General features: G+C 42.6%; 1 protein-coding gene across 2 annotated transcripts in view; it reads left to right on the forward strand.

Annotated features, from left to right (window-relative positions):
- SCG5 (secretogranin V) overlaps positions 1 to 12,858 on the forward strand; it is a 64,102-nt gene extending 51,244 nt beyond the window's left edge. The window contains exons 4-6 of one of the 2 annotated variants that reach the window (XM_021082727.1): positions 994 to 1,103; positions 8,203 to 8,256; positions 12,270 to 12,858. In XM_021082727.1, the coding sequence (XP_020938386.1) occupies positions 994 to 1,103; positions 8,203 to 8,256; positions 12,270 to 12,365 (260 nt within the window). In that variant the 3' untranslated portion in view covers positions 12,366 to 12,858. Of the gene's footprint in view, positions 1 to 990; positions 1,104 to 8,202; positions 8,257 to 12,269 lie in introns of both variants that reach the window. The other variant, NM_001105287.1, reaches the window with a different exon arrangement.

A 14,405-nucleotide genomic window follows, 5' to 3' on the forward strand; every position in this document is an offset into this window, starting at 1 on the left:
ATAATTCGAACTGTCATTTAAAAAGAGATGGTGAGGAGGGAACTAAAACATAGAGGAAACCTATTATGTGATCATCTCTATTCCTCACAGCTACCCTGTAGGGTAAGGCCATGATCATTCCCATCTCCTTGATGAATAAATACATGGACTTAGGGGGTCTAGGTTAACGTTCCCAAGGATCTAAACCCATCTGTCACTTATGAACTAGGATTTAAACCCTGAGCTCAGGTCTGTCTGTCTGACTCCAAACTTACTGTTACCACTACAACACATACATCAAGTACTGTCTAATTAAAGTATTGTTCTTATATAATGAATTTTCTCCAAGAAGCCAAAATCATTTCTAAACAGCTTGCCCCAGAGAAAACTGAGTGAGTCATATGGATTGAAAGCATATTCGTGAAGGAAATGTTTGCTGTTATGACAGATAAAAGATGATAGTGGCTTAACATGGTAGAGGTAGTTCATTTCTCATCCATGTGAGGTCCTGCCAGAGGTAGGTGAGTGTGTGGTGGGGGGTGGGGGCATTCGGCAACCCAGGCTGCTGACTACTGTTTTAACACTTGACATCCACAGTTGTCCCAGTCAGCAAACAGACCAATAGGTGGTGGGGTGAGGAGGGAGGTTAGGAGGAAAAGGAGAGGGGCTCATATTGAAGGCTTTTATGGGCCAGGCCTGGAAGTGAGGTACATCACGTCTGCACACATTCCACTGGCCCAAACCCAGGCACATGACTCCACCTGACTGCAGAGCAAAGTTGGGAAGTTAGCCATATGCCGATGGGGATTGGGAAGTGGTTTTGGTGAGTAGCCAACCAGCCTCTGCCATGGGTGGGAGTCTGGGATGAGCAAATCCCTGCAGGAAAGTGACTGAGAGTAACTGATGTGAATAGATTTTGACCTTTGGGTGTCTGATTGTTTTTAATCAGTTAACTCTTAGAATAACAATAGATGCCTTGGCTGTTTCTCAGAAACCTTCTGTTGTTTGCAGTAGATGATGGATGTCTAGAAAACACCCCTGACACAGCGGAGTTCAGTCGAGAATTCCAGTTACACCAGCACCTTTTTGATCCAGAACATGACTATCCAGGCTTGGGCAAGTGGGTAAGTCCAATCTTAATTGCTGGTAGGTCTTATACACTGGTACTCTGAAGGTACTGATGGCAGAGGTGAGCAGTATGGCTGGGCAGAGACAAGAAAATTTGTTTAGAAGCTGATTTTTTTAGCAATCTCTTGTTGAGAGGGACCTTGAATAATTATCATTCCAAACCACACTCAGTGTCTTGGGCGAAATACACCAACTCATCTGAAGTGTTAGTGAACTGAATCAATCTCATCTTCTCTGGTTTCCAGAGGCTTATTCTAGTTTGGTCTACACCACAGCCTATGTAATAACACATCCTAAGATCTCACCAGTGTTTCACAAGCTCTTTTAGGAAGTACATGATTTTTTTCTCTTTAAAAAAAAAAAGATACCAAGAAAATTTGCAAATTTTATCTCTAGACTGAAGAAGATGCAGAACTAAGGGAAAACCATACTAGAAGCTTAGAGACAGACATTCAATTCTGCTTTATAAACAGAGAAGAAAAATTCCAAAATGGGTAGCAGTGAACTTGCTGTCAATACCAGGCAAGAATCTATAACTGCCGGTTAAGGAAATTGTTTATAAGCACTTGGAAAGAGCACTCATGACCATTTGGCACAGGTTTGATAAAAACAAGTTTTGTCAATCTAATTGTAGCCTTCTACTTGCCAGCATTATTCATTGACTTGCCAGCTTGGTGAGGGAAATGAAGTGAGTGTGGTGCATTTGGACTTGATTGAAGTATTTGATGAGCTCTCTTCTAGTCTCCTGTTGGAAGAGGTGGAGAGATACAGCTCAGGCAGGAGAACAGCACCAGAAGGGAGCTTGTTAAAGAGTCCATATTAAGAGGGTGAATTCACATGGTATCCTGCGTGTCTTAGTGCTATCCCACTCCACCTTTTTATAAATGTTTGTAATAGAAAGTATAGAACATGTACTTATCAGATTCTCAAAGGATGACACAACATTGGACAGGCTAGCCCTGGATGACAGAATCAAGGAGATTCCAACAGGCTGGAACAATGAATTGAACCAGATCACAACTGAATGTTTGTGAATCTATCGATCTATCTTCCTGTGGTTTGGCTGATGTAATCAAATGCTGAAGCCACGTGAGAAAAGTGGAAAAATACTCAAGAATGTTCGTTCACATATACATAGGTGGTCAGTACATCCGTGGAAGGAGTGAGTGAATGAGGGATGAGCAGAGACTCTTGACTGGCTAAGCCTGTTTAGACCTATAGGTCTCTTCTCAGCTCCCAACTGACAGCCCATCTGACTCCCTACTTTACTAGGAATACTGTGGTCTCGGGACTAAACTCTGTCTCTTCCTTATTCATTGTTTCAGAGACAGAGGACCCTCCTCATTAATAACCACTTTCTTTTCCATCATCTTTTCCATCACCCAAGCACTGAGTTGACGCCCTCAACTGTCAATGTGCACGTTTCCTGTCTTAAAGCAACAATACCCTTTTATAAGTTAATTTTGCTTCCTCTACTATGCGTTGTTCTATTTCTCTTTCCTTTCATAAACAGTTCTGTTAGGGAGAAGTTGTAGCGCCACTATGAAACCTACTAGTAGAGCTTAACGTGTTGCGTTACATAGGCAAACATCTATAGGTTTTTGAATAAGAGACTGAAATCATGAAAGTCTTCTATAAAAGAGTTATTCTGGTGACTTATGAGAAGATGAACTATGGAGAGAAGCCACTAAAGGCAGGAAAAAATAGAAGAAGTAATCCCAGGTACGAAGGCTGTAAATGTAGAGAATTTAAGTGACTCTCACCAACATAATGAGAATCTAAGACATTTCAAAGGGGACCAGAGAACTGATGAGAATTGACACATGGCATAAACAGAACACCAGGAAGGGAAAAAAAGCACTATGTCAGGATTATATGAAATGGAAGGTATGAACTTTTCCTCTGAGGAAATTTTTTTTTTTTAAAAAGGGGGTATTCCCTTCATTCTTCAGCAGTTAATGAACCCAACTAGGATCCATGAGGATGCAGGTTTGATGCCTGGCCTAACTCAGTGGGTTAAAGACCTACTGTTTCCATAAGCTGTGGTGTAGGTTGCAAATGAAGCTTGGATCCCATGTTGCAGTGGCTGTGGTGTAGGCCAGCAGCTGTAGCTCCCATTGGACCCCTAGCCTGGGAACTTCCATATGCTGCAGGCAAGTGTGGACCTAGAAAGCAAAAAAATAAAATAAAATAAAATAAAATAAAATAAAATAAAATAAAATAAAGGAAGAAGACAGAGAGGTAAGAAGGATAGAAGAGAGCAGAGAGAAAGAGTAGGAAAAAAGTAGACCCCAGTGGAGCACTGGGAAGGAATCCACAAGAGATGGGCAAGAGTATTGCCAAACAGAAGCAGGTGGCAAGATGCTTTGTTGCAGGCCTTGGTGCTCCATATAAAGTGTCATCAACATGATCTTCTGTGAGCTTACCATCTTGTGGTGGAGATGAATTGCACGAAAATAAAATGGAACCTACCTTAGCACTGTTCAGCTTCAAGATCTAGCTATACTGTGAGTACAAGGTGCAATTACTGGGGAAGGTGGAAAGGAAGGGTGGAAGAGGACCCAGAACTGAGCACTCACATGGCCAATTGGATAGTAACCCTTGAGGGTGTCAAAGGCACTGAAAAGGGCAGCATTGAAGTCTAAGGTGACAGGTCTACCTCACGTGACCGTTAGGCTGGAAATGAGAAAAAGGAAGCAAGGGGAAGAAGAACAGCCTGAGTGAGGACACAGAGCCCAACTGAGGAAGAGGAGAGATGGAAACTTCTCTTTTGCCAACATTCCTCACTTCTTCTTGAAAACCTTTACAGATATCTCTTACTAAGCTCTGCCCACTCTAGGAAGAGGGCAGCTGCCATCTCCATTCTCTTTGCTTCCTTCTCTAAATCCTGAGTAGTTTTCTCTCAGTCACTCCCTGACCATATCAGAGCCAAAGACTAGAAATTAGGATTCTTAGAGATCAGTGACCAGGAACAATGTTTACACACCTTTTACCATCTGTAATTATGTGCATGTTTAAACATGGATTTCCTTTCTTTACTTTCTCATTACCACCTAGGAGTCAAACATGACTTGCTTGATCTTCACATGGAAGTGTAAATTGAGTATGTCTTGCTTTTCTGAGTCCCCAAGCCTGCCTTAGTGTTTGTAAAGAATGATGAGCTTAAGCTTGTCTTAAGCTCCACCATCCTTTAACTAAGGAGTTATCTTTCATCAGAGAACTGCACCCAAGACCCTGATTCCTTATTTGCTAATAAGGTTTCCCTCTCTTAGATATTAGCTGGAGCTCAGCTGGGTCTTGAGCAATGATTCATATATTCTAAATATCAGCATCTGTCTGACTTCCTGCATTTCTCTCTCTTTGTTAATGCATCAAGACACATGAACAAAATGCACGTCATGTGTCTTCCAGGCCCTGTATTGGGTGATGAGAATACAAAGATGATAGTAATAGTCATTGTATGTTATAATAGGTAGTAAATGGTCATATTTGTCGAGCATGTACTGTGTGCCAGACACCATGCTGAATACTTTACATGAATTATTTCATTCAGTCTGCCCTTCCCTATCATGCTCGTTTTACAGATGAGAAAATACAGGCTTCGGGAGTTTGAATAACCTTCCCAGAGCTGGGATTTGAACCAGACCATCCAACCCTACAGGTTCTGTGAAAACTGGATAAATTCCTTATCTTTTCATGGCTCATCACTCAGAGTATGTCCTGTATAGCGGTCCTGTCGAGTCCTATCTAGGACTGGTTGTCTTTCAGACAGTGTATCCACAGCATTGAGCAGCCACAGCATTGAGGCTGGCTACCGTAGTGTCAGTCACTCCCTCCTTCGCACATTAATTGCTGAACGTTACTTAGAAAAGTGAGGATGCAGCTGAACCTGAGCCATGGGAGAAATGAAAGACAGGACCTTCTATCTTTCTATCTCTCGTGCCCCTGACATATCTGCAGAGTCAAATGCTCTTCAGTTTGGATTTCTCTTGTGTTTTTATGTGGTTAAACATGAGCTATGCCTTTCTTTCTTTTTTGGGGGGGTGCACCTGTGGCATGCAGAAGTTACCAGCCTAGGGACTGAACCCATGCCACAGCAGTAACAGCCACAGCAGTGACAATGCCAGATCTTTAACCCGCTGAGCCACCAGGGAACTCCTGAGCTATGACTTTCTGTTATGTTCTTCTTAGTGTTTCATCTCAGGAGGCACATGTCCCAGAATTGGTGGTGACTTGGTCAAAGTGTTGTCTGCCAGGTTTCTCCAGAGTGAAATTACTGTTTTTTACTTTGAAATTAATAATTAATCTGTGGTGATTTACTTCAAGATTGTACAAATATTCTGTCCGCATTTCCCTTTCAACTAACAATTTTAGTATCCATTGATGATATTTGCTCTGAATCGGTTATAACTATGATAGTGGTAAATGGTGATTTTTTAAAAAAAACTCTATGATCCTTGCACTTATTTGTTGGCATTCTCTTCTAAGCAAGAGTTTCCCCTGCTCCCCTATTTATTTATTTATTTTTATTAATTTTTTTTTTTTTTTTTTTTTTTTGGCTACACCCATGGCATGTGGAATTTCCTGGGCCAGGGATCAAACCCATGCCACAGCAGCAACCTGAGCCACTGCAGTGACTATGCTGGATCCTTAACCTGCTATACCACAAAGGAACTACTATTCAAATATTTTAAATTTTGTTTACTGATTATCAGTGTGGATTTACTGATTGCTGTTATTTATTTTGCGTTCAAACCGTTCCCAATTTAGCCAGTGGGAGTCTCTGCAAGCTGGCTCTTCTTTCCTTTCAACACATCTCATCACTTTTTGAGTACTTCCTTACTTTTCTGGTGCAATTAGGTATCCCAACTTCATTCATCCTTGTACTTTCCCAGCCTTTGCCCTGGAATTAGACATTTTTCCAAGAAGCCTCCCTGGTTCCATTTAGGAATGGAATTTGAAACCAAGATCTGGGCAATTGTCCAAAATCTTGATGGCACAATGGAAAGCCCTCTTTATGAACTCAAACCTGCTACTCATATGGAAAACAGGCTCCCCCTCTCCCCTCCCCACCCCATCTCTGAGGAATGCATGTCAGGAGAGGGGCTGGCTTCTCATTCATTCTGTGTACTTCTTTTACCTACACTAGACCTGCCAATTCCTGCCTTTATATCTATGCAATAGCAGGGCTGGTCAGGAACGCCACAGCCACTGTCAGGCAAGGATGGGAAAACACCCTGCTGTGATCCCAACCTGAGCTGTTAGGGAAACCCAAGGACCAGCTTTGAGAAGGAGACTTACCAGACCTTTGCATTTCTTTTTGAATAAAGGCTCTTATGGGCCTAACCTACCCCATGACCTTCTAAAGGTGAGGAAGTGAAATGCTGCTGCCTTTACCCGGCTGGTGGCAGAGTGGACCTCTGCCATGACTGATTGGCTTCCCACCCTTTGGCACCAGCTGGCAGGCCCTGTGCACTCCCTTCCATGCAGGCAGCTGATTCTGATGATGCACAGGGAGAAGCATGTTTCCTGGCTGCCATCTCCCAGCCCCCCAGCACAAACTCCCAGGATGTTCTCTGTGCATCAGAAATTGTTACATTCACAGAAAGGCAAGTGCAGATGACAGGAATGAACTTCACTGTGACATCTTCATTCCTCAAGTGAATGATCTGCCCGTCTGCCTTTTCTCCCTTCTGAGAGTCACTTGATTGGTTCTCTAAGTGAGTATGAGATGGAGGCCAGACCAGCCTTTGGGACTTTGGATGCTCCTTGATTCCCTGGCATGGGCTCTGTGCATAGTTGAAGTTGGGCAAGAGATAACACATTGTAAATTGTGGGTGGAGTAGTTTTTAATGAACACGAAAACTATGCAGCTTGTTCTTGGCATTTGTCATTTTCATTTCCAAATCTACCATTAAAAAAAAAAAACAACTTGATACAAGTGTTATAAACTTGCTCCTTACCAAAACTCTATCTCCTTAAAAAAAAAAGTCAATGTCAGGGTATTTGATTTAGAGTAAAATGACTCACCTCTTTTATATATTATCTTCCATCTGATTAAAAAATCAAATAGGAGTTTCTACTGTGGCACAGTGGGTTAAGAATCTAACTGCAGTGGCTCGGGTTGCTGTGGAGGCACGGGTTTGATCCCTGGCCCAGCACAGTGGGTTAAGGATCTGGTGTTGCTGCAGCTGTGGCTCAGATTCAATCCCTGGCCCAGGAACTTTCATATGCTGTGGATGCAGCCAATAAAAAAAGAAAAAAAAATCAAATTAAAAAAAAAAGAAAACACAAATAAAGCCCCCATTTCCCTGTCTTTTTCGGCCTTCAGGCTGACTATTCTGTCTCTTATAATCACAACAGAAGGGACATCTATTCAACATGCATCTGATATTCTAGAGCTCATTCAAGTCCACTGTGTGCTGGGAATCCAGCATTATGTGGAAACACTTACACAAACTGTGGTAACAGAGCCTGTTTTTCCCCCCACCCCACCCCCACCCAACATAACTTCCCTTATGCCAAGAAGTTTTTTTGGCAGTTTTTAAAAGGTTCACTCTATTAAAAATGTTATAGACCAAATGATTTTCTGATTGTCTTGACTAGGGGCACAGACTTAAGCCCCAAGAGGAAGGGTTACAGGAGTCAGATGTCTCGTTTATTTACATAGAGGATTGTTACTAATAGTCAGATGCTACTCTAGAGAACAGTTGAGGTGTATAGCTCATAAAAGGGGAGTTAGATCCCAAAGTAAAATAAGACAAAATTTGTTTGTTTGAAACAAAGGCCGTTCACAATGAAGAGATGGGTCTCGGGGGTTCCTTGTATGTTAGAATGTCGTATTTTCTTTTTTTATGTGATGGTCGATGATGCTGGTGTGCCTCGGGGCCTTGCAGATAACTCTATTAAAAGCTGCCCAACCACCAGCTTTTCTCTTGTGGTCTGTCTTGCCGACACGACATTCCTTTCATCTAGTTTCGTTTCCAAAATATGTGTATGCATACGTATCCAGGGGGATGCACCGATTATAAAATAGATGTTGACCAAGTGCGATCCATGCTTCTGCATTTGTGTTTTCTTTTCTCCCCATTCTAGAACAAGAAACTCCTGTATGAGAAGATGAAGGGAGGACAGAGACGCAAGCGGAGGGTAATGTCTGGCAAGCTGTTACCCCTAGTTGTTGGGAAGTAGCTGAATCCTTTAATGTGTAGTCCTGGGAGGGCTCAACTGTGGGCCAGAGTGACAAGGGCCAGGCCTGGAAAGTCTGCCCTTGGTTTCTGGGATGTCTTCCCCAAGCTTTGGCAACATGATTTTCTGAGGAGCACCAGGTTTTGTGACTTTTCCACCACCTCCATCACATTCATGAAATGCCTGTTGTGTCCCTCCCATGGGTCTAGGGATGCAGGGAGTACGTATTTCCTCAAAGGGTCTGGAGGCCACTGGGGGAAACTGCTCACACATCTGCATTATACAGACACGAGACAGGAACCAGAAAGTGTTGAATTCTTTGCTATAGGCGGTAATTTTGAAGGAATGTGGGGGCAAAAGATGAGATGAACAATCCTCATTCCTTCTACATACCTTCATACCTTTTTTCCTTGGCCTAACCAGATTGATGTGAAAAAATCCACTAGATCCATTGCATTTGTTTGCTGACTGGTGAAGTACCTGCAGGCTTAGTTATGAACCGTCTCAGGGCTGCCCAAGGTGGTCCGGACCCGGGCTGGGTGCTGTTCATTTAGCCATTATAGTGATACCTCTTATAAAGCTGAGGACAGTTTTCTTTGGATGTTCAGTGCAATTTATGGTGTTGAAACTGAACAAGTGGTCAGTGTCCATTCTTCTCATCCATTGGTGCCTTACTACCTGCCTGGCCACCTGCCTTTTTTTTTTTTTTTCCTGATCAGATGGAAGAAAAAAGTCAAAGTCCTGCCATTACATAGCAAAGTGCTACCAGATAGTAACCCTTTGAGTTAGAATATACAAACCAAACAGTGTACCCCAGGCCACTGGCTGTTTATGTAGACCAGCAAGTGCCTAGATACTGGCAAAATTTGGGAATCTGGACGGTGGTCATTGTGGCCATTCTGAATGGTTTTAGCCAGTCTGGGCAGCGAATGTTTTAAGAGGTGTGGGTTTTCTGGACTCAGCATTCATTCCTCAGGCCCCCCAAAAGGCAAGTTCCCAGCCCCTGTGCTGCCTGACAAAATACAGAAGACCCATGACCAGTTTTCTCTTCGAGAAGCCAAGTTTTGCTTTGGAAACAGACTATCGTCAGAGAGTTAATGGGGTTATTAGGGCTTTTTCTTGGGTGATTACAGTTTTCAATGGCAGATGGTAGAAGGAAGAGTCCGAAGGTTGTCCTGTGATCCTGTGAGAGAGAACATCAAGAAATTCTCTTCCAGGAGCTCAGAATACACATAATTTACCAGGAAGATGGTTTGAATAGTTTTCTGTGGCATGACAAGGACATTTCCAAATGAGACCAACAACCACACCACAGTGAGGAACTTAGTGTAAAGCTTTCATTGTCCCTACTCCTGGCTCACTGTTCCTTCTGCCCTGACTCGGTTAATGACCATGGGTCATGCTTTAGGTCATGTTTCCATGAGACCAGTGATTACCAAAACTCAGGATTCTGGCTAGGGCACATTTTATAAAGGATTTTCTTTTGGCCTCAACTTCTTCCACATAGGAAAAGCTTAGAATTTAGGAAAACAAAGGTCACTTTGACCCAAGGGTATCAAGTTCTTCCTATTCTCAGGCATCTACAATGATCCATGCTCAGGCTGTAAACCACGGGCCTCTCAGGGCTGATGGAGAGACAGAACTTGCCTCCCCTGCCGTCAGATGGTGTTCTCATTTTGATTGAAGACTTCAGCCACTCCCTCAAGGGTGTGGATTGGTAGAAAGAAATTCTGCCCTGCTTTTGTGAAAAAAATCAAAGCTTTCTCCAGTGAGGTCCAGCAGGGATCCCATCCCAGTGGTTCAGCCAGTTGTGAAATGGTAGTAACATTCCCTGTATAACCTAGCCAGTCTCTCACCCAAGGGAGAAGATAAATATCTAAGTGCCTTGAGTTCTTCAGAGGATAATTAAAACCAAGTATCATCATTATCATTACTCTTATGTGTAAGATTCAATACTCATAGACATTTATCAAAAAAGTTCAAGTGGGAGTTCGCATCATGGCTTGGTGGTGAACGAACCCATCTAGTATCCATGAGGCCGAGGGTTCGATCCCTGGCCTTGCTCAGTGGGTTGGGGATCCCGCGTTGCCATGAGCTGTGGTTCAGGTCGCAGGTGCAGCTTGGATCCTGAACTGCTGTGGCTGTGGCATAGGCCAGCAGCTGTATCTCTAATTTGACCCCTAGCTGGGAACTTCCATATGCAAGTTCGACCCTAGAAAGAAAAAAAAAGTTCAAGTGATTTCTCCTTTTACTTCCTCATTAATTTCCTTCCTCTCCTTCCCACTTAACATTTGGCATGTCCTGGGTCTGAGCAGAAGGGTTTCCTCCCATCAAATCCCCTACCAAGAAGAATTCTCCCCAGAATTACAACAGAGCCCATGTGGTTTTATGTAATTTTCTATACTTGCTCAAATCCAATTGGATTCTTAGTTGCTTAGCGAATAAAGGGTCCATTCACTTTTAAATGACTTTGCAAATTTTCTAACTCTTAAGATATATCTTGTTAATATTTGAGATCTACTATTTCTTGCATTTATAGAGTTTATCAACTCTTTATTCCCATATTTGAGAAATATGAAAATCTCATATCGGTTTAACATATATTGGGATTATTTTCAGGAAATATACTGACTAAAAATCAAAATATTTATAATACAAAAGACACTTTTTCAGTCCACAGTTGCTCCACGTAGCCAGAGATTCTGAGTGATTGACTCCCTGGGGAAGGCCAGGCCATTCTCCTTGACAATTCCTGATATAAAAAGTACTTTAGTTACTTAAAATATTTTAAAGATGCTTCCCAGAAATACTATTATTTGGCGACATAGCACTTTTCAGCTATATGAGAGCATTGCACACTTTATAACTCTCAGCCTGTTTGTGATGCATTTTTGCAAGATGAGAGGGCCTTTCATCATTCATGCTTTTACCTATCAGAATGTGGAAGGGCATTTATAAATACTAACCTCAGATTCCAGGCCTTCTCTTGGAGAATGTCTGTTCATCCTTTGAAAGTCATGGTAACAATGTCCTATAGACAAGAGAGACCCCTGTGAAATGCCTCCATTTATCCCTGGGCACTAGGCGTGCCATGGGATTGCTGGCCATTTGAAACTACAGTTCCTCTTATATTTTTGTTCAGTTATTGGAAGGCAACTTCAATAAATATCTTCCAAAACTTTTGAATGTTTTTCTGCTTGCGAAATACTATGTTGTAAAGCTCCAATTACTAGTTCACATCCAAACCTCAAAAAAAAAAAAAAAAAAAAAAAAAAAAAGGTATGTATTAGACAAGGAATGGAAAAACCTTGACTCATTCAGAATACCATCAGATGAACAGGATTTCAGATGATGGAGTCCTGAGTCAAAAATAAAGGAGCTTTCTATATGCTTTCCTTCTTTTCTTAGGCTCATGAATTTGACTGAGGGAAGGTGAAAATAATTGCCAGGGGCCCCTGATGAGTCCTCTTTAAGTAGGATACTGTTTTGCAAGAATCAATCACAGCAACAGGTGATCTGTGACCAGTCTGCAGATGCTAATTCCCATTTGGCCTTGCTCTGTCATCTTCTTTAGAATATTCTTGTAAAATAATTTAGTACATTTTGTTCTCTCTCGCCCCCTAAATGGGGCCACAAGATAATAATTTCTCTTTCATATGGGGCTTTGTATCTAAGTTAATAGGAAGAGTTTATCAGCTTGTTCACTTCAAATCTTTATGCCAAAAAAGGGGGTGGGGCCATTATTACATCCAATACTAGTCGTGTGAAAGACCTAATTAGACACATCTGTCAGTGTTTCTCCAGTCACTGGGGTACTGATTAGTACGTAATCATTTGGTAGGTGGTAGGTACCACTGTTACCTTTTAACCCAGGGGGCAGAAATGATTCTTGTTCTCCTCTTCTGTGAGACGTCTGTATCTGATGCTTGCATGGGATACCAAACCTTGTTTTTTTTTTTTTTTTTTTTTTTCAGAGTGTCAATCCATATTTACAAGGACAGAGACTGGACAACGTTGTTGCAAAGAAGTCAGTCCCCCACTTTTCAGATGAGGATAAGGACCCGGAATAAAGTGACGATGCTGGTGGAAACCCCCACGACCCCTTGGTTCTCCTTTGGTATTGCTTATGCGCACGTGTCTCTAGAGGCCATGTGAATGGCAGCCTGTTTCTAATTTAAACAAGTATGGTTGCACAGCAGCTGTAGTTTGATATCGTGTTGTCCTTCACTCTCATAGCTCTGCTTACTGCTAATTTGGGGTAAGCGCTTTTCTTTTCTTTTCTTTTTTTTTAATGTGAGTCTGCAATGAGCATTAAAATTGAAGTGTATATGTCAACAACTATAAAAAGCCAATGAATGAAATGTCCTCCAATTTCTTGCAGCTTAAAGTGGTGTTTAGGGCGGCACTGTTGTGGCCAAGTCTGTAAGAAGCTGGCGTTTGATTTTGATTATGTAGTTCCTCCAGCCCTTGGGCGTTGTTACACACCAATAAAGGAGATCTTGCCCCAGAGGAGGAGCGGACACATTTCACTTGGCTGCATCTCAATAAATGTGTATGCAAGCATGTGTGTGTGAAGTTTTTTAATTTAGAGCATCATGAAAACAATTTCCTTGCTTACTAGAACAAACTCACAAATATGGTTGTATCTGATCTTAATAATACTGTGAAGTAAATGGGAGGGTGGTATTACTATTCCCATTTTACAGAGAATAGGACTGAGTTTCCATGAGAAGCTGAAAGTGGCACAATCAACACATAGGGACCAAGGTTATTAGTCTCTGAGTTATTTTATTCATTCAGCAAACATTGGGTTTCTACCATGTGCCAGGCACAGGTCCGGGCTCTAGGGGCACACTGGGGACTCAGATTAACACAAACAAACTCCTCAAGCAGCAAAGCACCCAATCTGTGAGCTCCAAGTAGGTCATTCAGCCCCATGCTGCCTTTTTTTTTTTTTTTTTTTTTCCTTTCTGTCTTTTTGCCTTTTCTAGGGCCGCTCCTGCGGCATATGGAGGTTCCCAGGCTAGGGGTCTAATCGGAGCTGTAGCCACTGGCCTTTGCCAGAGCCACAGCAACGCAGGATCCGAGCCGCATCTACACCACAGCTGATGGGCAACTCCAGATCCTTAACCCACTGAGCGAGGCCAGGGATCGAACCTGCAACCTCATGGTTCCTAGTCAGATTCGTTAACCACTGCGCCACGACAGGAACTCCAGCCCATGCTGCTTTTAAAGCTTTGGGTGAGAAAGCACTTGGCGAAAAAGATCATCCTTGATTTTCATTTTTATCAGTGCACATTAAATCTAGCTGTCATTGACTTGTCTGAGAGGAATAACTTGACTGAATTCGGTTAGCATGTGAGTCTGTTGTTATCAACTTGGATAAATCAAGAAAAGTATTGGCACCTGTTTCATAGCAGGAGGTGGTTTTCCTAGAGGGCTTCCACAGGCAGTTTTTTTCACAACCTGCAGCATGATTTCAGAAGTGCCAATGCCACCTGATTCCAAAAGACACTTCCTTCATGTTCTGGAGACTTACAGAGTTGGGAGGGTCTACCCTATGGATTCTGTGTCTTACAAGCATTTTAATTACATTTCATACCAGTTCCAGCTCTCTTGGAAAAACCAAAGCATGTCTCTTTCTCTGAGATTGGACAGAAGGAAGGAAAAATGGCTCAGGTCATGTTCTGAGGTTATGATGAAGGACATACAGGTGAAGCAGGAGGAGAAAGTGAGGTCCCTGTGCCTGTGTTTGGCTTGTTTGCCTTCAGATGCCTTTTCTGCCCTCCCTTGTTCTCCAAGGCTCCCTTGTCAGCTGACTTCTATCTGGGGTTAACGTGAAGTCACGGAGGGCCGAGCAGAAGGTGAGCAAAGGGAAGAAAACAGGTAATTCATTTTTTTCTCCCAGCAACTGCATCTTCTTTGAGGCTCCATCTCCTGCCAGGTAAGCCTGGTCTCTGGGACCCCAGTCATGCTGCCTCTTTCCCTGGCCCCTGCAGCCTAAGGAGGCCATGGTTTCTGTCATATGGTTCATCTCATGGTTATCTCACCAACTCCTGTTTGACTTCCTGGCCCTTCCATCACTATGTAACCAATTTTCTTTACTGACT

The sequence above is a fragment of the Sus scrofa genome, chromosome 1, assembly GCF_000003025.6.
Source record: "Sus scrofa isolate TJ Tabasco breed Duroc chromosome 1, Sscrofa11.1, whole genome shotgun sequence".
NCBI classification, from domain to species: domain Eukaryota; kingdom Metazoa; phylum Chordata; class Mammalia; order Artiodactyla; family Suidae; genus Sus; species Sus scrofa.